This window comes from Oryx dammah, unplaced genomic scaffold (genome assembly GCF_014754425.2).
Source record: "Oryx dammah isolate SB20612 unplaced genomic scaffold, SCBI_Odam_1.1 HiC_scaffold_11077, whole genome shotgun sequence".
Classification (NCBI taxonomy): domain Eukaryota; kingdom Metazoa; phylum Chordata; class Mammalia; order Artiodactyla; family Bovidae; genus Oryx; species Oryx dammah.
In genome coordinates this window covers 2,367,363-2,395,286 of record NW_024080471.1, presented here as the reverse complement: position 1 = coordinate 2,395,286, position 27,924 = coordinate 2,367,363, and the positions used below count along the sequence as shown (strand labels likewise).

The following is a 27,924-nucleotide window of genomic DNA, read 5'->3' as shown; positions in this document are numbered from 1 at the left end:
GCATGTGCATCCCCGCCTTCTCCGCCTGGCTCGTCCTTCCGCGGCCTCCAGCCCCTCGTGGGAAACAATCCCTGGCCTCCAGGTCCACGGGCGAGGGAGCTGCGGGTGAGCCCCGGAGGGTGGGGGCGAGGGCCGAGCGGGCTCCACGCGGCTCGAAGAGCCGGCCGAGGCAGCGGTGCCGGGTGGTGGGTTGGAGCCCCGCGAACATTGCGCGACCCCGGGAGTCTGCAGCGTCTGCAGAACTGAAGGGGACGGCAGGCGGGGGCGCTTCTGCCTTAAGGGGCCAGAGGCCCGTGTGGGAACGCGGCCTCTCAGGCTCACTCGGTCTGCAGGTGTTCCGCCCCTCAGCGGAGCGGGCGGCGCTGTCCTGTGGCCGCGGGTGGGGAGTGCGCGTGCGTGAAGTGTGCGCTGGGCCCACGGGGTGGGGGTGGGGGCGGGGGCGGTAGGAGGTAGGGGAAGAGCGATTGCGCCTGTGTGACGTGTTTGTGCGCACTTCACGTAGTGACGTATGCGTTTCTCCTGCGCCCGCTCACGGGGAGCCGGGAGGCTATAGAAGACCATTGTCTCCCGCAGGGCCCAGAAATAAATGAATTTCCAGGACCAAACTGCCGCCTAGAGACTTGGTTTTCTTATCTGTAAAATGCAGACCTCTATAGTGCTTGCCGCTTTGGGTTGTTTTGAGCGCCCACGTCTTGTCAGCTGCTGTTGTGTTTGTTCTGTATAGGCGGCTGGAGCTTGGGCCCCTCAGTTAAGTCGTTTGTGAAATGGATTGGAAGGGGCTGGACCACCTAGCCACCAAAGCCTTTTCCTGGCTCTGTTAACATTACTCGGATCCTAAGTTATTATTTGTTATATCTTCATTTGTTATTTGTTGTGTATAATCATGACACGGTGTCCTGAAGCCATCGAAGGCTGTGTGATGGTGGAAGGTCTGGGACAAATTTAAGAAGAGAGAGGTGAGCTGGAGATGAGCGGGGTGGACACACAGGCTACACAGGAAGTGTCACCGCTTTAGAAATTTGTGAAGCCAGGGTTGGGGTTGAAAGGCTCACCAGCCATAGTTAAAATTCTGTCATTATCCGTCCCTCACACCTCTTCCTCTCCTAACTCTCCATTCATTCTTTGCTGAGGTTAGCTGCACTCGAGCAGTGTTCCATTGTTGATGGCATCTAGAGAAATGCTAAGGTTCCTGCTCCCCCTAGCCTCAGACACACAGGATGGTAGTGCAGACAGGTCCTTTTTGGGTTATCAGTTTCTTACTGAAAGATGCAAAAAGAAGATGACTGGCTCTGATCATGCAGTTTGTTAGTGACAGAATCACAGTTGAAAGTCAGGTCTGCAGATTCTTGGGCCACAGCCCATTTTGTCATTTTGTTAGGTCAGAGTTAGTTTTTTATTAAAAGATCCTTTTGAAAATTGTAAGTGGCTTGGAACAAACTTTTTTAAAAAATAAATCTTGCCTTAAACACCCCCATCCCTTTTTTCAGAGGTTTCTTTGATTATCTGATCTCATAGGATTAATGGTGTCAGCAGATGAGAGTCAGACAGGACTTGGTGACTAAACAACAACAGTAAGAAGGTGTTTTTACCCCTTAGAACCTCAGTTTTGACAAATCCCTAGTGTATCTTTTAGGTTACTGTTCTGTGTTAAGCATCCTCTCATGTTTTTAATTTTTCTGTGTCACAAAACCTAAATTGGTAATAAATCTTCCCAACCTAGGGATCGAACCCAGGTCTCCAGCATTCTTTATGGACTGAGCCACCAGGGAAACCCGGTAATAAATCAGTAAGAAGCAAAAGTTTACATTCACTCAGTGAAAAGTATCAGGTCTAAGGTCAGCATAAATGGGAGCCACATATGAGCAGGTAAGTGTCTTGTGTGTGGAGCTGTGTAAGCTGGTGAATCCAGAAACTACAGGACAAGCCAAGTTCTTACTTCCTTCTTTCTCCCTCAGCTCTCCCTCCTCCACTAAGAGTGAAAAATGAACAAATCCCAGGTGAGTTGTTTTTTTTTCCCCCACTTTATCTAAAATGAGTTTTCTAAAGTTTTTAAAGGTTTATTAAACCGTGTGTCAGCTCATTTGTGTTTTTAGCTTCAGTAGCAGATAGTCCTGGCTTTTGTTTCTGCATTTCCACTTAAATTTCAACCTAATACATGCAGTCTTGCTCCTTCAGTACCTCTCCACCTGAATCATTTCTTGAAAAAGCCACCAAATTGTAGTCAAATCCAGTTTCTGTCTTTGTCTTAGTCTTAGTGGACCCTTTTGCAGCATTTGACACTATTACGTGTAGTCTGTTTTGAAAGGCTCCTCTGTTGTCTATGATGCTATGCTCCTGGTTCTCCCTTTCCTAACTTCTGTGCCTCATGAAGTTGTCTTTGCCTTTTGCCTCAACATTGCTTATCCCTGGGTTTATTGCTTATCCATTGTTTCTCTGTTCTTAGACAACTGCCATTGTCGGATACCTATTTTTCCTGACAACTTTTGTCTTTAAAAATTAAAATACTTTAAAATTGTTAGTATATTGACATGGTTTTTAAAAAATGTAAGTGATACAGAGAAAATAAAAATTCACATCCCTTCCTCTCTGTACCTTAGGCTTCCTTCACGTAGGATTTGTTTAGCATCTGAACTGTGTCTCTTTCACTGAGAGTGAGAGAGGTTTTATTAACAATTATGCTGGCACAACTGGCATAGATTGGGAAAGTCCCGGATGAACTGCAGTGTATTGTCACTCAGCTATAGGTATACATTATTTCTGATTTCTTGTTTGTCCTTCCAGTGTTTCTTCATTCAGTTGAAAGAAAGTGTGTGCCCTCTTTTATTTAAATGGGAATCTATTATGCTTAGGGCTTTTTAAGTTTAGATGTACCTGTACATACCTGGAGCTGATTCTGCTGCTCAAAGAACCACACTAAGTAGTGAGTCTAAACACTGTTTCCCATTCTTTCTTTTTTTGGTTGCTTTTTTTCACTTCTTTTTTCAGCTTGTCTCAGGGAATCTTTCTGTAACAGAACATAGATTTCTTCTTTCTTTGTTATAATCACATGGAAATTCAATTCTGAATGTTCCACAGTTTATTAAACTAGTAATTAACTATTTCCAACCTTTTGCTACTACAAACTATGTTTTAATGAATAACTTTGTACATTAGGTTTATTCTGTCATATACATTCCCAGAAATGAGATTAATTCTGTCAGGTAAATTCCCAGAAGTGATATTTGGGAATATATAAGTTCCCAAAGGGTTGACTACAATTGATAAACTTGATCTGTTTGGTGGGATTATAGATACTTTGTATTTACATTGGCATTCCGTGAGAGTGCTTTTTCTCCACAGCTTCTGTATAAAACTGTATAAAAATAATGTGGTTCACTTCTGGATTTTGACATCTGATAGGTAAAAATTAGTATTTTATGTAGTTTACATCTGTAATTATCCTAATGCTCAGTGAGGTTGAAGATTTTTTTCACATATCTAAAAGATGTCTTGTTTTTATGTTTCTGTGATCTGTTCATATCTTGTACCCATCTTGCTCTTAGGTTTCTGGCTTTTTTTTCTTTTTTTCAATGTCTGGTTAGCTCTTTGCATGTTAGTGATACTAATGCTTGTCTTTCATATAAGTTACAGAATATTATTTTCTTGTATATCATTTGTCTTTTGATAAGTGTTCCTGGTTTCCCTCCCCTCCCCATGCAGGTGTTCTGCTTCAGGATACCACATTTCACTTAGTCATCATGTCTCCTTAGGCTCCCCTTGGCTGTGACAAGTCCTCAGATTTTCCTTGTTGTTGATGACCGTGTCAGTTTTGAGGAGTATAAATCAGGTGTTTTGTAGAATGTCCTTCACATGGGAATTGTCTACTGTTTTTCCTATGATTATATTTGGGTAATTGTTTTCTTGGAGAAAGACCACAGAGGTAAAATGTAATTTGGTCATGTCTTATCAGGGGTAAATTCTCTCACATGACTTTTCACTTTTCAAAAAATGAGGTACCACTGTTGATCATCAGCCTGAAGCTGTGTGGTATTAACTTTCTCCACTGTAAAGTCACTCTTTTTTCCCCTCTGTTTTCATAATACACTATTTGGAAGGAAGTGGGGGGTGGTTATACCACACCTCCTTCTCAGTGGAGTATCCACATAAACTATTAGGCATTCTGCACAGGAGATTTTAATATTTATTAACTCAGTCAGCGGAGAAGGCGACGGCACCCCACTCCTGTACTCTTGCCTGGAAAATCCCGTGGATGGAGGAGCCTGGTGGGCTGCAGTCCATGGGGTCTCGAAGAGTCAGACACGACTAAGCGACTTCACTTTCACTTTTCACTTTCATGCATTGGAGAAGGAAATGACAACCCACTCCAGTGTTCTTGCCTGGAGAATCCCAGGGACGGGGGAGCCTGGTGGGCTGCTGTCTATGGGGTCGCACAGAGTTGGACATGACTGAAGAGACTTAGCGAGCAAGCAAACTCAGTCAGTGTTTAATATCAATATGAACTCATGGCTAGTTATTTTTTTACTTATTATAGTCCAGTACTACCTTCTTCACTTTGTTGCTCAAATTGTTTGTTCAGCTTGGTTATTAAATAGAGCACTTTCAACAAACCCCATTGTTGTGTTCCTGTTTGAGTACTTCTATACTTTCTGATGCTACAAGATAGTCCAGGCTCATATTTCCTGCCCTAGAATAAGCCATTTTCCCCTGAAGAGCTCTGCTTCCTTTTACTGGAGCTTGGTGTTAGAAACCAAGATTGGGGGTGCTGAGTATGCTATTGGTTTGTAATTCCTTATAGATCCTGTCAGCTGACTGAACAAGAAAATATATATGTATACTAACACATATCTATGAATATTTCAGTGTGTAACCATCTGTATTTATATTAAGCTAAGTATTAGTTCACACTAATGTCTCCTGCTGTAATCACTATCACCTGAAACATTCTGACCTTGTCCCCTTGCTTGTCTATAACTGCCATTCCAGCATTTTGGCCACCACCATCCTCATTTCATTTACTTAATTGTTCAATTCCAGCATACATATATAAGTTATTTCAAAGTTACTTACCTATGGACTCTTGGTTCCTTCTAGTTCTTGGTCATTATGGATTAAGCTGCTACAAACATATGTAGGTTTTTACATAGATACATGTTTTCAAATAGCTAGAGTGTGAAATTAAAAATACTTGATCATATGTTAAGACTTCAGCTTTGTACAAAGTTGAAACCGCCCAGTTATTTTATAAAAGTGCTGTATCATTTTATATTTCTAATTATGAATGAGAATTCCTCTTGTTCTGCATCTGGACCTGAAATTGACGTTGTCATTGTTTTAGACTTAATGGTTCTAAAAAATGTGTTATGGTGTCTCACTTTTGTTTTAATTTACATTTCCCTAATATACATAATGGGCTTCCCTGGTGACTCAGTGATAAAGAATCCGCCTGCCAATGCAGCAGATGTGGGTTTGATCCTTGGGTAAGAAATATCCCCTGGAGAAGGAGTTGGCAATCCACTGTAGTATTCTTGCCTGGGAAATCCCATGCACAAAGGAGGCTGATGGGCTACAGTCTATGGGGTCACAAAGAGTTAGACACAACTTAGTGACTAAAGAACAACAATGACAAATGACACTGAGCATTTGTTCATAAATTTATGAACTATCTGTATGTCTTTACTTGACCTGTTTATTCACATTTTTTATCCATTTTTTAATTAGGCAATTTATTTTCTTACTATTAAGTTTTCAGAATTCTTTTGTATATTTTAAATGCAACTTCTAGATATATATGTTGCAAATATTTTCTCCCAGTCTATGGCTTGTCCTTTCATTTTCTTAGAAATGACTTTTGCAGGGTAAACTATTTTTAATGAAAGCCAATCCATGTATTTTTTAAAAAATGGAATGCGATTTTTCTGTTGTATTCTAAAACTTTTCATGAAACCCAAGATCACATAGATCTCCTATCTTCTTTATTCTAGAAATTTAATAGTTTTGCATTTTATATCTAGGTGATTCATTTTGGTAACATTTGTATAAAGTGTAAGGTCTGTGTCTAGGTTCCTTTTTTTTTTTTGCATAGATGTAGAGTTGTTGAAGCATCATTTGTCAAAAGACTGTCTTTTTTCAATTTAAATGCCTTTGGGGCTTTGTCAAATCAGTTGACTAAAACAAACTGATGAATACGACAGCAAAGAAACAGACTCACAGATACAGAGAACAAGCTAGTGGTTATCAGTAGAGAGAGGAAAGTGGGGAGGAGCATGGTAGTAGGGGGTTAAAAGGTACAAACTGCTATGTATAAAATAAAAAAGCTATAAAGATATACTGTATAACACAGGACTATAGTCAATATTATATAACCATTATAAGTGGAATATAGTCTTTACAACTTGTGAATCACTATGTTGTACACCTAAAACTTACATAGTATTATACATCATCTATACTTTTTTTTATTTCATCAGGTGACTATATTTCAGTAGATCTGTACCTGGACACTCTATTCTGTTCCATTAAGCTATGGGCTTCTTTCACCAATAACGCACTGTCTTGGATATTTGTTGTTGTTGTTTGGTCACTCAAAGTGCTCAACTCTTTGCGACCCCATGGGCTGCAGCACCATCTCCCAGAGCTTGCTCAAACTCAGGTCCATTGAGTCTGTGATGCCATCCAACCACCTCATCCTCTGTTGTCCCCTTCTCCTCCTGCCTTCAATCTTTCTCAGCATCAGCATCTTTTCCAGTGAATCGGTTCTTAGCATCAGGTGGTGAAAGTATTGGAGCTTCAGCTTTAGCATCAATCCTTCCAATGAATATTCAGGGTTGATTTCCTTTAGGATTGACTGATCTCCTTGCAGTCCAGGGGACTCTCAAGAGTCTTCTCCAGCACCACAGTTTGAAGGCATCAGTTCTTCAGAACTCAGCCTTTTTTATTGTCAAACTCTCACATCTGTACATGGCTACTGGAAAAGCCATAGCTTCGACTATATGGACCTTCATAGGCTAAATAATGTCTCTGTTTTTTAATATGCTGTCTAGGTTTGTCATCGCTTTTCTTCCAAGGAGCAAGTGTCTTTTAATTTCATGGCTGCAGTCACCACCCACAGTGATTTTGGAGCCCAAGAAAATAAAGTCTGTCACTGTTTCCATTGTTTCTCCATCTATTTGCCATAAAGTGATGGGACCGGAAGCCATGATCTTCATTTTTTGAGTGTTGAGTTTTAAGCCACCTTTTTCATTCTCCTCTTTCACTTTCATCAAGAGGCTTAATTTCTCTTTGCTTTCTGCCATAAGGGTAGTATCATCTGCATATCTGGGTTACTGATATTTCTCCCAGTAATCTTGATTTCAGCTTGTGCTTCATCCAGCCCAGCATTTTGCATGATGTACTCTGCATGTAAGTTAAATAAGCAGGGTGACAATATACAGCCTTGACATACTCCTTTCCCAGTTTTGAACCAGTCTGTTGTTCCATGTCCATTCTAACTGTTGCTTCCTAACCTATATACAGGTTTCTCAGGAGGCAGGTGAGATGGTCTGGTATTCCCGTCTCTTTAAGAATTTTCCACAGTTTGTTGTGCTCTAAACAGTCAAAGGCTTTAGCATAGTCAATAAAGCAGAAGTAGATGTTTTTCTGTAATTCTCTTGCTTTTTTGATGATCCAGCAGATGTTGGCAATTTGATCACTGGTTCCTCTGGCCTTTCTAAATCCAGCTTGAATATCTGGTTATTTCTACATGTTATTTGGTAGCTTTGTATAAGTCTTGAAGTCAGGTAATGTGTAAATCCTCTTTTTCCTTCTTCCGTATTCTATTGGCTATTCTAGTTGCTTTACCTTTCTATATAAACTTTAGAATCATTTTGTCAGCATCTCCAACATAGCTGCGATTTTTATTTGAATTGCATTGAATTTGTAGATTAAATTGGAAGGAACTGACATCTTAACAATACTGAATTGTCTTGAGTGATGAATATGGACTGTCTTTCCCGTTATTTAGATCTTTGATTTCTTCCATCAGTTTTTATTTTTCTGTATATCCCTGTAATATATTGTATTATTTTTATATTTGAGTCCTTTTTTTGGTGGTGGTGTAAATGGTTTTTTTTCATTCAAAATATGAAATTCCAGTAGTTTATTCTGATACGGGAAACAGTTGGCTTTTTTATATTGACTTTATATCCTTTGATGTTGCTATATTTGCTTATTACTTCCAGGATTTTTATTCTTTTCCTTTTTTCAGAGTCTTTGGGATTTTCTACATAGACAATCATGTTGACTTCAGATAAAGACAGTTTTATTTTTTCTTCCTAATCATCTACCTTTTATTTCAGGTTTTTCTGTTTGTTTTGTTTTAGGTCTTTTTGTACTAGCTAGGACTTGAATAATAGTCTTGAAACAGGGCATCCTTGCTCTTTTCCTGCACTTCAGGGAAAAGTGTCATCTCCTAACAGCAAGTATTGAGAGGGTAACAGGCAGGAAGGCCAGGGTCTCCAGATGGAGGAAATAGCCTGCAAGTATCAGACATTTTTTTAAAATTTCTCTCTTAAGCAGCAAGAGGAAACAAACCAGTGATATATTTTTTCCCCTTCTCTACACAAATTTAAAAAGAGGTTTCTCTCAAAATACTGTGTTGCCATAATGATACCTGGTTCCACCTGAACTTTTCTCAAATTTTGAGCTAACAAATACATTTTTCTTATGGAAATATTTGTCTTAAGCTATGTTAATGTACTGTACATTTACCCCAGACTCTGTCTTCAAGTCGGTTCCACCTAAAGGCTTAGAACTGACTTGACAAACCACTATGCTATCCTCATACATTGTTCTCCTAATCCGTGTAAATGAAACTATTTGTATGGTAATCTGCCTTTATACAAGATTCAAGTCAATCATTTTATGGCCCTGATGAGCCCCCTGGTGCCAAGATTATCTCTAAATGCATCCTGTGGGTGAGGGGCCTGGTGCCACTCTGAGTTTTGAGACATTGCTTTCTTTCATTAACAGACTGCTAGTAGCTATATAACATCCAGCTAAAGATTAACAGGTGAGTATCTTTCTGCCCCCTTCTGATGTCTATGACAAAAGCTTTCTCTATCCCTTTTATACTTTAATAAAACTTTATTACACAAAAGCTCTGAGCAATCAAGCCTCATTTCTGGCCCTGGATTGAATTCTTCTCCTCTAGAGGCCAAGAATCCTGGCATCTTTCATGGTTCAGCAACAGCCTTTCAGTATGATGTTCTCTTCTTCATCAAGGTGGGAAAGTTCCCCTCTATTCCTAGTTTACTGAGAGGTTGAGAGGTTGGTTTTTGTTTTTGTTTTTCGTTATCATGCTGCTGCTGCTAAGTCACTTCAGTCGTGTCTGACTCTGTGCGACCCCAGAGATGGCAGCCTACCAGGCTCTTCTGTCCCTGGGATTCTCCAGGCCAGAACACCGGAGTGGGTTGCCATTTCCTTCTCCAAGGCATGAGAGTGAAAAGTGAAAGTGAAGTTGCTCAGTTGTGTCCAACTTCGCGATCCCATGGACTGCAGCCCACCAGGCTCTTCCATCCATGGGATTTTCCAAGCAAGAATACTGGAGTGGGGTGCCATTGTATCATAAATGACTGTTTTTTCTTCATTAGTTGCTATTATTATGTCATTTTGCTTCTTTGACTTCCTGATATGTTGGATCATGTTGTTCTTGTCTTGTTTTTTTTTTTTTAATGTTGACCCAGCCTTTCATACCTGCAATAAATTCCACTTGGCTGTGTTTATATTTCTTTTTATACATTGTCAGATTTGGTTTACCCATGTTTGAGGATTTTCGTGTCTCTGTTATTGAAAGATAATCTGATCTTTATTTTTCTCATAATATTCTTATCTAGTTTGGTATTAGGGTAATGTTGGCCTCATATAATGAGTTTGGAAGTGTTATTTCCTGGAGGAGATTATGGAGAATTGTATTAGTTTTTCCTTAAATGTTTATTAGAATTCACTAGTGATACTGTGTGGGTTGGTGCTTTCTATTTTGGAAATATTTTAATTATTGATATAATTTTTTTTAGCAGAAATGAATCTTTTCACATTATCTGTATCTCCTTTGTGTGAATTTCATAGCTGTGTCTTTTAATTTCATCTCTGTTACCAATCTTTCAGGGACAGAATTGTTTGTAGTATTCTCTTATTATTTTTTAATGTCATTAGGATTAGTAGCATCAATCTGTCTTTCATTTCTGAGATTCACAGTTTGCTTCTTTTTTTCTTGGTTAGATTGGAGGCTTTTAAAATTTTTATTGGTCTTTTCAAAGAAGAAACTTCAGTTTCACTGACTTTTTCTATTTTTTTCACATTTTCAATTTGACTGATTTATTTTAATAAAAATTCCTTTATTTTGCTTGCTTGGGCTCAGTTTGCCTTTTTTTCCCTTTAGTTTACTAAGAAGGTTAGATTATTGATTTAAAATCTTTTCTAATATGTACATTTGATGCTATAAATTTCCCTCTGTGTACTGCTTTCACTGCATCCCACAAATTTTGATACATCGTATTTTCATTTTTATTCCATTTCATTTAAAGTAGTTTAAAATTTTCTTTGAGACTTCTTTTTTGACCTATATGCTATTTAATTTTCAAGTATTTGGGGGATTTTTCATCTATCTTTTGCTTATTGATTTCTCTTTAATTCCACTGTGGTCTGAGAATATATTTTTTATGATAGCTATTGTTTTAAATTTGTTACGGTGTGTTTTGTGTCCTAGGCTATAACCTATGTAGGTGAATGTTCCATAAGAGGTAGAATAGAATGATAGAATGTGTGGTTTATTCTTTTGGATGGAATATTCTGGAAATTTCAGATCATGTTGATTGACAGTACTGGTCAGGTCATCTATATACTTACTGCTTTTCTGCCTGCTTGATTTCTCAGAACAATTGGAGGGGTATTGAAGTCTCCAGCTGTGGTTACAGATTTGTCTGTTTCTCCTTTCAGTTCTGTCACTTTTTGCTGTATGTATTTTGATACTTTTGTTGGATACATACGAAGCCATCTAATGAGTTCTTAATTTCAGATATTATAATTTTCTACTTTGGAATGCCCATTTTATGCATTTATGTATGTACATGTACATGTTTGCATACACATTTATCAGAGGTCCCCAAGACTATCACTAGGTGCAGTGATTTTCTGGGATGACGCAGCATGTAGTTGTACTTAGGGCTGTGACTTATTAAAGTGGAAGGATACAAAGCACAGTCAGCAAAGGGAAAAGATACTTGGGGTTTAGTCCCAAGTAGAGGATGCCAGGCACAAGCTCCTAAGACTTTTCCCAGGACAGGCTTAAGTCCTATAGCAATGAGATGTGATGACAAATGTGAAATGTCTGCCACGGAAGCTCATTAGACACTCAGCGTTCAAAATGTTTCTTAGGGGCTAGTCACGTAGGTATTGTTTGCTTAACATATAACAAAATCTCAGACTCCAGAAGGAATGTACATGAGCAGAAAAAACCATATAGTTCACACAAACAGTTCAGGCTCAGTGAACCATTCTTACCAAGAACTGGTAAGAACCATCATGAACTCCAAATTCCCAGATACCAGCCATGAGACACCCTTGTAGCAGATCTTTCAGAAGATAGCAGTCTCAGGCCTGCTCTATTAATTCTTTATCTACAACAGACATACCATGTATCTGTTGACTTCTCCCATACTTTCATTTATTTTGTTCGTATTTTCCTCTTTTATATTAATTATAATTCATTCTGAAGTTCTTTTGTGTTACAATATCTGAGTCTCTATGTTGTTATTCACTCAGTCATGTCTGACTCTTTGTGACCCCATGGACTGCAGCATGCCAGGCTTCCTTGTCCTTTACCATCTTCCAGAGCTTGCTCAAACTTATGTCCATTGAGTCTGTGATGCCATCTAACCATCTCATCTGTTGTCCCCTTCTCCCCCTGCCTTCAGTGTTTCCCAGCATTAGGGTCTTTTCTAATGAGTCAGCTCTTTGCATCAGATGGCCAAAGTATTGGAGCTTCAGCTTCAGCATCTGTCCAGTGAATATTCAGGGTTGATTTCCTTTAGGATTGACTGCTTTGATCTCCTTGAAGTCCAAGGGACTCTAAAGAGTCTTCTCCAAAACCATAATTTGAAAGCATCAGTTTTTCAATGCTTAACCTTCTTCACGGTCCAGCTCTCACATCCATACATGACTACTGGAAAAAACCATAGCTTTAACTATACAGACCTTTTGTAGGCTAAGTAATATGTCTGCTTTTTAATATGCTGTCTAGGTTTGTCATAGCTTTTCTTCCAAGAAGTAAGTATCTTTTAATTTCATGGCTGCAGTCACCATCTGCAGTGATTTTGAAGCCCAAGAAAATAGTCTGTCACTGTTTCCATTGTTTCTCCATCTATTTGTCATAAAGTGATGGGACCAAATGCCGTAATCTTCATTTTTTTATTGTTGAGTTTTAATCCAGCTTTTTCACTCTCCTCTTTCACTTTCATCAAGAGGCTCTTTAGTTCCTGTTTGTTTTCTGCCATAAGGGTGGTATCATCTGCATATCTGAGGTTACTGATATTTCTCCCAGCAATCTTGATTCCAGCTTGTGCTTCATCCAGCCTGGCATTTCTCATGATGTACTCTGCATATAAATTAAATAAGCAGGGTGACAATATACAGCCTTGACATACTCCTTTCCCAATTTTGAACCAGTCCATTATTCCATGTCCAGTTCTAATTATTGCTTATCGACCTGCATACAGGTTTCTCAAGAGGCAGATAAGGTAGTCTGGTATTCCCATCTCTTTAAGAATTTTTCACAGTTTATTGTGATCCACACAGTCAAAAGCTTTGGCATAGTGAAGCAGAAGTAGATGTTTTTCTGGAATTCCTTTGCTTTTTCTATGATCCAACAGATGTTGGCAATTTGATCTCTGGTTCCTCTGCCTTTTCTAAATCCAGCTTTAATTCTGGAAGTTCATGGTTCATATACTGTTGAAGCCTTGCTTGGAGAATTTGGAGCATTACTTTACTAGCATGTGAGATGAGTGCAATTGTGTGGTAGTTTGAGCATTCTTTGGCATTGCCTTTCTTTGGGATTGGAATGAAAACTGACCTTTGCCAGTCCTGTGGCCATTGCTGAGTTTTCCAAATTTGCTGGCATATTGAGTGCAGCACTTTCACAGCATCATCTTTCAGGATTTGAAATAGCTCAGCTGGAATCCATCACCTCCACTAGCTTTGTTCATAGTGATGCTTCCTAAGGCCCACTTGACTGGCTCTAGGTGAGTGGTCACACCACTGTGGTTATCTGGGTCACTTAGATATTTTTGTATAGTTCTTCTGTGTATTGTTGCCACCTCTTCTTAATATCTTCTGTTTCTGTTAGATCCATACCATTTTTGTCCTTTATTGTGCCCATCTTTGCATGAAATGTTCCCTTGGTTTCTCTTAATTTTTTTGAAGAGATCTCTAATCTTTCCCATTCTGTTGTTTTCCTCTATTTCTTTGCATTGTTCACTTAGGGAGGCTTTCTTATCTCTCCTTGCTTTTCTTTGAAACTCTGCATTCAGTGGGTATATCTCTCCTTTTTTCCTTTGCCTTTTGCTTCTATTCTTTTCTCAGCTTGTTGTAAGGCCTCCTCAAACAACCATTGTGGTTATGCTTTTATTGTCCTTTTCCTTTGGCCTTGTCTCTTCATATAACATGAAATTTTCTGTTGGATGGTGAGCATTATATCTAACAACACAGATATTAGGAGAGGCTCCAAAAGTTATCTCAAGTAGAGAGGATTCATCCTTTTCTCTGCTGGGCAGGTAGAATACAGAACCTGTCACTTTAATCAGACATGAGTGAGCTTGGTTAGGGCCCATAACATATTAGTTTTAATCCTTCTTTTCATTTTAACAACTGAAAGTTTTACTTCCTTAGTGAAAGTTAACTTTATAATAAAAAGATAATATGAAATAACTTTTTTTGGTCATCCCATTCTACTTTTTGTATAGTGCTAGCTCCTACAGTTTCCAGTTTAATACATGTTAATGTATATGTCTCCTCATTAAGAATAATATTTGTAGTAACTATGACCACCCTTCCACCCTCTCATGGAAACTCAGTTTATACAAGATACTACTTTTGTCCTACATAGTATAGCATTAAAGAAAAGCAAAAGCAAAAGTTGCTCAGTCGTGTCCAACTCTTTGCAAGTCCATGGAATTCTCTAGGCCAGAATGTTGGAGTTGGTAGCCATTCCCTTTTCCAGGGGATCTTCCCAACCCAGGGATTGAACCCAGGTCTCCCACATTTCAGACAGTTTCTTTACCAGCTGAGCCACCAGGGAAGCCAGCATTAAAGAAAGCAGTCCTAAATCTAAAGAGATTCATTTCAGTTCAGTTGCTCAGTCATGTCCAACTCTGTGACCCTATGGACTGCAGCATGCCAGGCTTCCCTGTCCATCTCTGACTCCCGGAGTTTGCTCAAACTCATGTCCATTGCATCCATGATGCCATCCAACCATCTCATCCTCTGTCATCCCCTTCTCCTCCCGCCTTCAATCTTTCCCAGCATCAAGGTGTTTTTTAATGTCAGTTCTTCACATCTGGTGGCCAGCTTATTGGAGCTTCAGCCTCAGCATCAGTCCTTGCAATGAGTATTCAGGATTAATTTCCTTTCAGATTTTATCTGATTTTATCTGCTTGCAGTCCAAGGGACTCAAGAGTCTTCTCCAACACCACAATTCAAAAGCATCAATTCTTCAGTGCTCAGCTTTCTTTATAGTCCAACTCTCTCATCCATACCTGACTAGAAAAACCATAGCTTTGACTAGACAGACTTTTGTTGGCAAAGTCATTCTTTTAAATATTTTCCAGTCATATAGCTCTGACAATTTCTTATAGAAAAGGAATGTACTGTTACAGGAGCAAGTGTCCTTCAAAGATGTATGTGTGGACTTCACCCAGGAAGAGTGGTACCTGCTGGATCCTGCCCAGAAGATATTATACAGAGACGTCATCCTAGAAAATTATAGCCACCTTGTCTCAGTAGGTAAGAATTCTTTTCCACATGATTACCAGTAGCATGCATTTCTTAGCTGATGAAATGTAAAAACTCCCTGTGAAATTTTCTGATGGAGATTCAGGGCCTTTGATGACTGGTCCCTTTTGGCCACTATAAAGTATGCTGTAGTCTTACCTCCTTGGGAATTGGTTTATTTAGGCACCTCTTTTAGATAGCTCCCAAAGCTGTACCTTTCTTCCCCATCATTTTTTTAGAGTTCCTGAAGCCAGACTGTTCAGCCATAGTCCTGTGTTACTCTCTTTACAGGGAATTGCATTACTAAGCCAGAAGTGATCTTCAAGATCGAGCAAGGAGAAGAGCCTTGGATACTAGAGGAAAGATTCCCAAAACAGTGCCGCTCAGGTGAGTTAGTGAGTTCACAGGCAGATGGAAGCCAGAGGAAATGAGATCTTAGGCCATTGGTATATGGTTCCAACCCTGACCTTTGAAAGTGATTGACAGTTGGCCCACATACTTATGTTTCCTTAATCACATTCTTCTGTATGTCACTTTCACTCATAAATGCTACCCTTTGTTCTTTGACATTTTAGAGTCATCTACCTATATCCATAATCCAAACTCATTTGGCTCCGTCTGAGATAATTTTTCTTGATTATTTTAAAATTGTTCACCTTACATCTATTGTCTTTGGACATCTTTTGTTAGATGGTATGATTCATGTAATACTTTCATATATTCATTTAACAAATATATGGTGAGCATTCAATATGACCCCATTATGTTTATACATAATTAAAAGAATGTCCCTATTATCAGAGTGTGTATTACAGTGAGAGACAAAAAGCATACATGTGTATGTATGAAGATGTATGTGCATGTATACACACACATGGTGCTGGGTGGTGGTAAGTACTGTGAAGAGCTGAAGCAGTGGAAAGGGGGTTAGAGAATGATAACATGCTATTTGGTACAGAATTCAAGAGAAAATGGGCTTCCCTCGTGGCTCAGCTGGTAAAGAAACAAAGCGGGAGACCTGGGTTCCATCCCTGGGTTGGGATGAGCCCCTGCAGAGGGGAACAGCTACCCACGCCAGTCTTCTGGCCTGGAGAATTCCATGCACTGTATAGTCCATGGGGTTGCAAAGAGTTGGACACGACTGAGCGACTTTCACTTCACTTCAAGAGAAAATATATTTTATGAGGTACATAATAGATATGAGTCTCTAATAAATTAAAGTGTGAGCTCTGTGGATTCTGAATACTCCAGGCAGAGGGAACATCAGGTGCTGGTGTTAAACTTGTCAGACTAGTGTGCTTTTAGAGTATCTGAGGAATGATAAGGATGTCATGGTAGATGGAAGTGAGTGGGCATGGGGGAGATTGGTAGGAGATGATGTCATAAGTAACTGCATGGACTGTGGTAGATATATTAATTTTATTTTGAGTGATGTGGGAAATCTTCAGGCTTTTTTCAGTATATATAAACCAAATTAAGCTAGCAGATTGGATTTACAGTTTAAAAGAATCTCTCTGACTTCTCTGTTGTGACCATGTGATGGGTGGATGGTGCTTAGGCACAAGCAAGGAAAGAATACCAGTTAGGATACTATTGTATACCCAGAGGAGAGAAGCTAGTTGCTCAGGCTATGTTGGAAATGCTGAAAAACAGTGGATTTGTACATACATCTTGAACATGAGGCCAAGAGGATTTGTTACTGGGTTAGATATAGAGTGTGAGAGAAGGAGGAGTTGAGCATGAATTCCAATGATTTGTTTCCAGTACCTGATAACTTAGAGTACCATTTACTGAGAGGAAAAAATTTGGAGGAGAGTTAGTACAGTTGGTCACAAGAAGCTTGGGATAACTGCTAGATTCTGGGAGACACATACATAGAATTTCTTTGTAAAAGACCACACAGTAAATATTTTAGGCTTTGTGGGCCACACATGGTCTCAGTTGCTGCTGCTGCTCTTCCTCCTCTTACATCTTTCTCTTCTTTCTTTTCCTCCTCGCTCCTCTCTGCTGCCTTTTCTGTATATTTCCCTCTAAAAACTTAAAAACATCCTTAGTTCTAGGCCCACAACCTTGCAGTCAGAGTTTGCTGACCTTTCTAGAGAGTGGCTGTTTGTAGATGAGAGAGGTAGTCGTGGTGCAGTACTGCTTTTACAAGGTGTGTAAATCCACGAAATCTTGTCATTAGAGGAGATTGAGGGGAACAGTCGGAGTCACTTGAAAATTAGAGAGCCTGGTTTCCCAGGGGTCAAATAAGGAACATTCAGCCATCCATTACTACCTTAAATGGCAACCATGGGTTCAGTGTCCTAAACCTTTTATCCCCTGTTACTAGTTTTTTCAAATTCCTAATGTTATTTTCTTTTCCATCTTCTTCTTCTCTTCATTTTCTCACTTGTCACTGATACCTGACTTGATCTTCCTAGTTGTTGTTTTCTTCTACCTAAAGCATCCAATTAATCTTTCACTAGCCTAACAAAGTTGATCCTTATTAATAAATGAAATCAAAGTCTCCTTTCAGTGACTGTCACAGTCTAGCATTGTTTTACATATCTGTATCTTTTTTACTGTTCTTCAGAGTTCATTTTAAACTTCATGCTATCTTATGTATTACATTTCACTTTTAAATATTTTCTCTTTTTTCTATAATTTTCACTTTGGTTTATTTTGCCTTTTAAGTAACTTAATTAAAATTGGGTATGCAAAGTGTTTAAACATTGCATGATCTATAATAATGTCTTGTTGTTATTATTTTGGGCTTCTCTGGTGGCTCAGAGGGTAAAGCATTATTATTATTTCACTTATTTTAAGTTAGTGATCAATTTTTTTGCTGTAACTTAAATAGTCTGTGTTTTATAACCCTAACCCACTAGCATCTGTAGCCCCAAAACTCATACCTGATGATATGATTGTTGCTTAGGGTTTCTATCATTGCTGAGATTTTGTTTTCCTAAAGAGAAGCTTGAGATAATTATTAGAATCTGAGATGGAACAGGAGGTTTCATATATATATTACTTCAGGATTCTTGGGCTTCCCTCATGGCTCAGCTGGTAAAGAATCTATCTGCCTGCAGTGTGGGAGACCTGGGTTCAATCCCTGGGTTGGGAAGATCCCCTGGAGAAGGGAACAGCTACCCACTCCACTATTCTGGCCTGGAGAATTTCATAGACTGTATAGCCCATGAGGTCACAAAGAGTCGGACACAACTGAGCGACTTTCACTTTCAGTATATATATATGTGTGTGTGTAATATATGTATATATGTGTGTGTGTCTATATACACACACACATATATACATATACATCTATATCTAAACATACACACACATACATATATATACATACACACCATATATGGTATAAAGTACATAGTTGAGGCCAGAACTAGAAGTATCCGTACTTTCCTTTCGTACTTTTCCTGATTCTGATGTTTTAATAATTACTTTATTGAACCAAGTTTAGAAGAGATCACTCTTTTTCATCCATTCAGAAAGCATTCTATAGTATTTTTACTAGATGCACATTCCCTTATTTTATCCTGAAGTACAGGTTGAAAATAATTCATATGCACATCAGTTTTTAAGAATCATAAATGTCTTGTCTCCTCAGTGAAGTTAGAATAAATAGAATTTTGCTAACACCTGCCTAGACTGGTCATGACACAGGGTGTTTCATTGAGCAATGGACTTGTTTCATCTTACAGTGAATTAAACAGGTAGTAACTTCTAAAGGCAGCAGGTAGAGACTGAAAATGATAGGGATGTTGTAGAGTTTGTTGGCTTTGTTAGTTTATTATTACTTTTGTGATTTGTTGTTTTAAATTAAAGTATCATTTCCTGGAGGGTGTTCAGGTCCCAAGGAGAGCCAAGGCTGGAGTGTAACTAATTACATAAAAGGTGTGTTGTTCAGATGAGTAATTTGTTAAATATCCAGCTAGAACTGCACAAATATTTTTTAATGGACTTACAGAATTGTGACTTGAACTCATAATATGAATTCAGTTTTTGTTTTAATTTGTGTTTGTCAAGATAGTAACTATTATCAGTTAGTCTTTGGAGCCATGGGCTCAGGACTGTTTTTGATTTTTTTTAACATCTGATTAATATTGTTTCACCTAGTTAGTCACTCAGTCATGTCCAACTCTTTGTGACCCCATGGACTGTAGCCCACCAGACCTCTGTCCATGAAATTCTCTAGGCAAGAATACTGGAGTGGGTAGCCATTTCCTTCTTCCTGACTCAGCAGTTGAACCTGGGTCTCCTCCTTTTCAGGCAGATTCTTTACCATCTGAGCCACCTGGGAAGCCAGTTTCATTGAGTAGTGACAGTAAAGAATAGCCAAGAATTTTTACAATAAAGTTTGTTGAAGGCCTCAGAACCATATATTAATAGAAAAATATGATCGTTACAGGTCTCATCTGTAAGTAAAAGCCACAGATGAGTCTAGATATAAAAGCAGAAAACCCTGACGTAAATGATAAACTTAGATATGAAAGCAGACTTAAAGATCAGTATTGGTTCAGGAACAAAATTGTTTTGGGGGAAAGTAAGGCAGCAGATTGAAATAAAGAAGCATGTGTCTTGATGGTTGGGACAACTTCATTAACAGCTGTGAGCAAACAGAATAAGCCTGGTCCTTTTGCAGAGATGGTCTGTCCATCATCTGTTTTGTATTTCCTGTTGGGCATTTGTGTTGTTGTGAATCACAGCTTGATAGAGAGTCAGAGTCTGGATTAAATCCTTTAGAGCATGAGGAAGTAGGTACCTTCAGAAATTTGTTTTGATGTTCATATATCAAATGGGAAAAAGGAATAGCAACATGCACATTAGTGAGGATCCTACCACAGTAATCGAGCTGTGGGAAGGTAAGGACAAGAAAGCATGATCTGCCTCTGTCAAACTGAGTTCATCCTCTGATATATTTCTTAAACAGTCTATTTTTCTTTAAAAACAAGTGAACAAAACAAAAAACCTGTCTTGTTAAACTCATCCAGTTCTTGGAGTTTCCTGTTCCCTAAATGAATAACTCTTACAAAATCTCCATCCCTTGCTTACCATGTCTTATTATAATTATTCCATGTGAATTAAAGGAATCCTGGGCTATCAGACTGTTCTTCTGAACCTGAGGCAGTTGGTGTTTTCAGAATTTTAGTCTGGTGTTGATGTGTAGAGTAGAAGCTAGTACTCTAGTAGGAATCACACCAGGTAATCAGTGTCTGAGGGGGTTAGGACTGTTTTGTTTCTACCAAACATAGTTCATTTTCTGAAAGCCCTTGTCTACTAATCTTCAGTGTAATGATATTCAGTGTTCAATGTCTCTGTTGGAACCACTCCATTCTCTTGAGTTTCCTGATTTCTGAATCAGCCACTCTCTGGTTCCCTGTGTTTTGAATGTATTTCACCTTTTTCTGTCTAGATTTAAAGTGTGTATTAATAAAGTATTAAATGTTATTGCCAGTTTCCTTCCCCTATTTTTACTGAAGCATGTTTTTATTTTCCACTCAAACCAGAAAAGTAAAGAAAATGTATGCTGGATTTTAGTTCACACCAGAAAACTGAGCCTAAAGCAAAAGAACTGACTGTGTAATAGGGCATTTGTGTAAGTTGAATTCCATTAGAAGTGTACTAGGATTCATAAGATGTGGTTATTTTTCTCATTTCTAGAAGACTGGAAAGTTGATGACCTAATAGAGAGCACCCAGGAAAATCAAGATGAACATTTTTGGCAACTTGCTTTCACCAGCAACAAAACATTAAGTACAGATAGTGGTGACAGAGTAAGGAAAACTTTAAATCTAGGTACAGACTCCATTCCTTCAAGCAATTTTCTATATAAAATATGTGATTCATGTGAAGTGAGTTTGAAAAATATTTCAGGCTTAATTATTAACAGAAAGAACTATTCTAGAAAGAAGCCTGATGAGTTTAATGTATATGAGAAATTGCTCCTTGATATTGGGCATGACAAAACTCCTCCTGGAGGGAAATCTTATAATCAAAAAAAGAATGTCCTCAATCATGGACAGGATCTCACTCAGTCAATTTTTGACCAGCCTTTTGAGTATGATGAAAATGGAAGAGGCAAACATGGAGAGGCAGCCTTTTTCACAAATAAGAAAGTTCAGATAGGAGAGACACACTGTAAATATAATGAATGTGGAAGAACCTTCATCCAAAGTTTGAAGTTCAGTTTATCTCAGAGAACTCATTTTGAAATGGAGCCATGTGAATGCAGCATTTGTGGTAAGTCCTTCTATACGGATTTAAGATTGGGACATCAGAGAGCTCTTATGGGGGACAATCCTTATGAATATAATGAATATGGGCAAATTTTCTGTGACAGTTCAGCTTTTGTTATCCATCAGGGAACTTACACAAGAAAGATTCCCCATGAATATAAAGTCAGTCACAAAACATGGGAAAAGTCAGCTCTCTTTAAACATCAGATAGTACACATGGGAAAACCTTATGAGCACAATGAAAACGGAAATACTTTCAACAAGAAGTCACATCTCACCCAACTTCGAAGAGCTCACTCAGGAGAAAAAACTTTTGAGTGCGGTGAATGTGGGAAAACATTCTGGGAGAAGTCAAACCTCACTCAGCATCAGAGAACACACACAGGAGAGAAACCCTATGAATGTACTGAATGTGGGAAATCCTTTTGTCAGAAACCACATCTTACCAACCATCAGCGAACACATACAGGAGAAAAACCCTATGAATGTAAGCAGTGTGGGAAGACATTCTGTGTGAAGTCAAACCTCACCGAACATCAGAGAACACACACAGGGGAGAAACCCTATGAATGTAATGCGTGTGGAAAATCCTTCTGCCACAGGTCAGCCCTAACTGTACATCAGAGAACACACACAGGAGAGAAACCCTTTATATGTAATGAATGTGGTAAATCCTTCTGTGTGAAATCAAACCTCATTGTACATCAAAGAACTCACACAGGAGAGAAACCCTACAAATGTAATGAGTGTGGGAAAACCTTCTGTGAGAAATCAGCTCTCACTAAACATCAGAGGACTCACACAGGGGAGAAACCCTATGAGTGTAATGGATGTGGGAAAACCTTTAGTCAAAGGTCAGTACTCACTAAACATCAGAGAATTCACACAAGGGTGAAAGCTCTTTCAGCATCCTGAACGTTAAGAAGCCTTCATCCACACTTTCAAATATGTTATACAGGTTTTTTTAAATGAGATGAATGAAACCCAAAGAATATCACAAATTTCTCTGAGAGTGAGGTTTTGTTGTAATTCAGATAATTAGTACTAGAATAAAACCTTATTCATGTTTTGAATATGTAAAAGTTTTCCAAAAAAAGTAAAACTTTTCATCAGAAAATTTATATTGAAGGGAGATTCAATTATATAATATGGTGGGAAAAAAACACCTTTGTCTAGAATTTATGTTGTGTAGTGCCATATTCTGGATGTGATACAAAAATTTTGTTGTTGTTAATATAATAGATGATACTCATTTGCAGTCATATTCACAGTGGAATCTGAAGTTTAAAGACGTTAAATGACAACAGCATTAAACATTTATGTGAAGAGTCCTTGATATTTGCAGGCCTTTTGTGGGTATGCTAATATCATAGAAATTTGAGGTATTCTTAATTGGTATATTAGAGCCTAACATGCTTATGAAGAGAAAATCTAAACTCAATTAACTGTTATAGTCTATATTAACATTTCCTACACTAGGTACCATCAATGTCTTTTTAGGTTGTAATAATTATGTATATATGTATATGTACATGTATTTATATACACTTACCAATACACAGTGATGTGCTGCAGTAAGTTTATACTAACTTGCAAGCACTGCTGATATATTTTCAGGAATTTTATGAGCCAGTTGTTAAACACAGTCATTATTTTAAAGTTAAAGTATTAATTTACAGTTAAATAATATTAAAAAAACAAAGGTAATACATATTCAACACGCATCATTTCCTAATTATTTCACAGCGTTTTGCTATTATCTTTTTCTTTAGGTTATCTGTATTGTTAAATCAGCATGGTGAATATTATATAATGATGTAGTACTATACATCTGTGACCAGCCCTACGTTCAGTGCCATCGTGTTGGTAGTGTGGCATTAGTGGGAGTATTTACAGTGGTACATCACTGTGTATATATGAAAATACGTTTGGCAAATTTAAAATACTAGCCACATACCCCTTCCCCCATTTCCATAGATAAATGGCTCTGTCCATTACTGCTGAATGGCCTCTTCAAAAAAGAAGCCAAAATATGTTTTTGGGGAGGTTTTTAACTACCTATGCATCAATCCTATTTTCAGTACTACCAGAGACTCTCTGTAATGTCGCCAGTGTATGCTGTTTTACTGCCTGTTGCTTATCTTTCTTCTAATTTTGCTGGCATATGTGAATGAGTATGGCCATTATTACTGAGCTTCCACTTCGATAAAAAGGCCAAACAATATTTTCCTGAGGTTATTCAGCTGCCTTGGGTCAGTCAATAATGTGAATGCTGTTAATAACAATGATAATTACATAAATTTTGCAAACGTTAACATAAGTTATGAACAGTAATGCTCACGGTATTCAGCAAATAAAACGTAGTGTTGTATAATGAAATGCTTCTGTCCTACTCTTGGTGCTTTATTGCTGTATCTATTTGGGCATGATATGTGTAACCCAAGTTGTATGTAACTCAGGAACTATGTATTTAATTTAATAGAATGTAATATACTATCTCTCTTTCCTTTGTCCTACTGTTTTCTTTGCTTCTTTGGAAAACACTGATAAGCAGTTCCAAGAAACACTGCCCACCAAATAGCCATTCCCTGCTTCCTCCTTGTTGGGCCATGTTTTGTCTTTTTGTCCATCCTTTCCCCAGATGATTTAGGGGTAAATCCACATTAGTCTAAGTTAATCATGAATATTCTGTTCTAGTGATTTTGTTGGGATGGGCAGGTGAATAATGAGATACTTGGAAAATATTCTCAGTGCTTTGGGGAAAGACATGGAAGAGATTGTCTCTCATCTGCTGAACTTTTTCATGGCTGTATGTTATACTAGATTATAGTTGTGGCCTGGTAGGGCAATAGCCTGAAGAGAACAGTACCCAAGATGGGAAAAACCTGACTCAGAGGTACTGTCACTGAACTGCACAACTCTTTCTGGACCTGCTATCTGCTAGGAGTTTGTATTACTGGGACAAAAGAGGCTTCTTGTTTATTGTTGGAGATGTCTGTTATTTAGCATTGAAGGCATTCACCTGATTCAAACGAATTCTTTTCTAATAGAAGTGTTAATGTTCTATACAGCAGTTTTAGAGATGAATTATTTTCTTTGACAAATTAATATAGGGAGGGATGTTTGTATCAGCCATGGTTCTAGTGAAAAACAATTCTGATCCAACTAAGAAGACTTTCATGGGAGACTTACTACAGTGGTTTGCCAGAAACAAGGGATATTGAAGCACCTAGAGATTAGTGTCCCCAGGAGGCCATTACCCTTCTAAGTCCATAAGGGCAAAGGATGAAAGCAGGTGTTAACCAGAGCCCAATAAGAGCTGCTACTCTCGTGGAGGAGGGGCCGTCTCATGGGAGATATTGTCATCTCCAAAATTACGGACCACATTCCTGGAACCCAATCAGATGCCATCTGCAAGTGAGCCCATGTGGGCACAGAGAACGTAGAGGGGAATGTCTGGGTGGCGCCACTGGAGAATAAGCAGCGCAGTGTTTTTATTCCTGTAAACTCCTACATAATGGCTCAGTACTAGAAATAAAATTATTATTCTAGTTGAAAGTTAAGTATTTCTGCTTCGTTGTGCTTTTATGCTGTCATACGTAAATTCCTTTTGGAACTGAGCACTGTGGCAGGTATGTCTCTCGTTTGATATATGTGAAGCAGACATGTTAACTTGATTATTCATATAACCCCACATGATATTTCTTGTCATATGTGGTGTGAGGTTAGCAGCTCTGTGTTCTTCCAAATAAATAGCAAGTCCTCTCTGCACTGTTTGATTAATTCATTCTTTTTCTTGTTGGCTTGATATGACCACTGGGGTAACTGGTTACCTCTCTAGGTAGCATAATAGTAGATGTTTAACTCACATATTATAATAAATACATTTTGTGTGATTTTTAATTGAAATATAATATTTTGACAGTACTTCTGATTGGTAAAATTCAAATGCCCATAAGATAAGACTCTGGGGTGTTATAAATTCTCTATAGGTAGATATATAAGGTTAAGAAAGTGAAAGTGTTAGTTGCTCAGTGTGTCTGACTCTTTGTGACCCTATGGACTATAGCCCACCAGGCTCCTCTGTCCATGGAATTCTGCAGGCAAGAATACTAGCATGGGTAGCCTCTCCCTTCTCCAGGGAATCTTCCCAACCCAGAGACTGAACCCGAGTCTCCTGCATTGCAGGCATATTCTTTACTATCTGAGCCACTAGGGGCGCCCATATATGTGTTAAATTACATGGCAAAAGACCCAGGATACATGCTGATCTAAAAGCCAATTGTTATTTTAAGGGCGGTAACTATTGTGTGTAGAGATTGAAGAACACTCTTTTGTTATACTCCAAAGAGTATGTATGCCCTCTTCTCACAGTATGGGCCCTGGCATAATCAGCATAGTCCTAGGAAAGCTTAGGAAATTCCACTACCCAATGGGCACAAATCAGCGCTGCCATACTTCACCAAGCTCTTCCATTTTAAGACTGACAAGAGCAGAGCTAGTCATCACTAGGGCCTTCAAGGAATTCTGAAAACCCTCTTTATTCTCTAAGAACTTGAGCCTCTTTTGAGGGGTTTGACAACTGAGAACGTTTGGCCTGTGTTATTGGACGTAAATTCAGGATAAGATCACCTCTTTTACATAGGGATAACCTCCCCTATTTTGTGGATGAGGATTCTGAACCCAGAGAGGATGAACCATCCCATACTCTAGACTCCAAACATGTTCAGGATGGCATGAAAAATATTAAGCCTCACTTCTCCACCTCCCCAAGTATCTGAGGGGAACCTGCTCTCAAACAGTGTGTATTTAAGAGTCGACACCAGTTTCTCATTGTCTGGAAGACAAGCCTGAGTGTGAAAGGAGGGGCAGGCTGGGAAAGGGGAGACTTAGTTCCTCAGACAAAAGGAAGGAATTTGAGATTATGTACTTAAAAAGATTATGTAGTGGCTACTGCAACTCTTATACATTCTTCTAGTAATATAACCTATTTTTGTGTACATGGAGTTGGCATTTACTTCAGATGATACTATCTCTTCTGGCCCCATGTCTGTATTCATCCAGGAATAATCCTGTTAAAAATAAGCCAATGAGAACCCATTCTAGAGTATTTTTATTGAAAAGTCATCATGACCAGATAGCTTGTGTCCTTCTTGCTATCAGCAGCCATATCAAGAAAATACATCTCCATGGGAGAATATGATGATAAGTATAAAATTTTCCCACTTATACAATGGGAAAAGTTGTCAGAAAAAGTGATTTTATGTAGTGTGGAAAGGGAAAGGCCTCAATGGGGAGGCCAGCATGGAGGGAAGGAACCATTTGAATATCTGGAGGAAGCTGTGTGTATGTAATGCATATATATGTATAACCTGTTTTGTTTTGGCATTGGGCCCATTTTCTATCTTGAATTGACCTCCTCTTGCCTGATATGACCTATCATTTCATATCCAGTCTATACTTGGCAGGGAAGGTATACTTGGCAGAGCCATAGACTCTGGGAGGGTTCAACTCATGGGTAAACTATATGTCTTCAGCCACTACCCCTGTTTATTGCTTCCAGTTGGAGACTGCATCTTCCAATTGATAGGTTGCCCTGAACCTACCCCTTTGTCTGAGTTTTTTGGGGAAGGCTTATCCTGTTGAATCCCTGTTATTTTCACACTATCTTATTCTGCCATCCCAACACCACTAATTAAATAGGCCCATTTCTCTCCACTTCTTTGAAACACTATCATAGACTAAATTCTTATCACAATCTTAGGACTTAACATGTATATTTCCCCACTCAAAGCTAAAATATTTAGATGATTATAGTCATTAAAGATACATTTTCAGATAAGCACTAGTCTCCATTTTCACAAAATGTTTGGCTCTTCCCAATATTACACATAAAATTTACATTTGTTCTAGCAATGAAACCAAAAGAAATAAGTAACTTGAGATTTTGTTGGGAATGTTGTGCCATAATATACTTCATTTTTTATTCAGAAAAATGATTTGTACCTCTAATTACTCAAATCTTTTAAACTGTTGTTTAATAAAGTTCATTTCCTTCATATAGATTCTTCATATTTGTTATTTATGTCTACATATTTTTCGTTGAACTTGTAAATCTCTTGACTGTATTATTATGAACATAAGAGGGACACTTTATATATTAAAATTTATTTACCAATAAAGATTTTCACTGGATGCTCAATGAAAAGATAGTCACAAAGCATTTGTTAAAAAAAAAAAAAAAGCTGGTATTTAAAGGTAACTTTGAGAGAAGGGGGTTTCTTTTGGGTAATATTTGTTTTTTTTGTATGTTTTCATTTTTGTTTCATAATTGTGTAATTTTTCCAATTTAACATAATTTGCAACTCAGGAGAAACCCTGATTACCATGGATATGACACTTTTTAATTGTTGGGCTCTGTTTTCAGCTTTATTTAAATGTTGTACCTGTATTCATAAATGAAGTGGATATATTGGTGACATACATCTGTGGTAGTTTTATGTTAGTATAGAGTCAAGGTATGATTATAGCCCATTTCTGAATCATCTTCTTGGGATTATAAAAGAGGAGCATCTCCTGAGAGAAGAGGAAGCACTGAAGGGAGGGACCATAGAGGCTAATGTCCACTGAATCCAGAAAAGTGATGAACTGGGCCTCTGACACTGGGAAG

The 27,924-nt window shown here is 38.3% G+C and overlaps 1 protein-coding gene across 2 annotated transcripts; it reads left to right on the top strand.

Moving 5' to 3' along the window:
* Positions 1-27,313, top strand: LOC120860465 (zinc finger protein 248-like). 2 transcript variants are annotated; one of them, XM_040236281.1, is made up of 5 exons: positions 1-105; positions 1,956-1,997; positions 14,904-15,030; positions 15,310-15,405; positions 20,680-27,313. In XM_040236281.1, exons 2-5 carry the CDS (start codon positions 1,983-1,985, stop codon positions 22,167-22,169), a joined length of 1,728 nt encoding a protein of 575 aa, XP_040092215.1. In that variant the 5' UTR covers positions 1-105; positions 1,956-1,982; the 3' UTR covers positions 22,170-27,313. The 2 variants fall into 2 exon arrangements, with proteins under 2 accessions (XP_040092215.1, XP_040092216.1); XM_040236282.1 differs by lacking the exon at positions 1-105 and having other exon boundaries at positions 1,281-1,997.
* Positions 27,314-27,924: the final 611 nt, after the last annotated feature.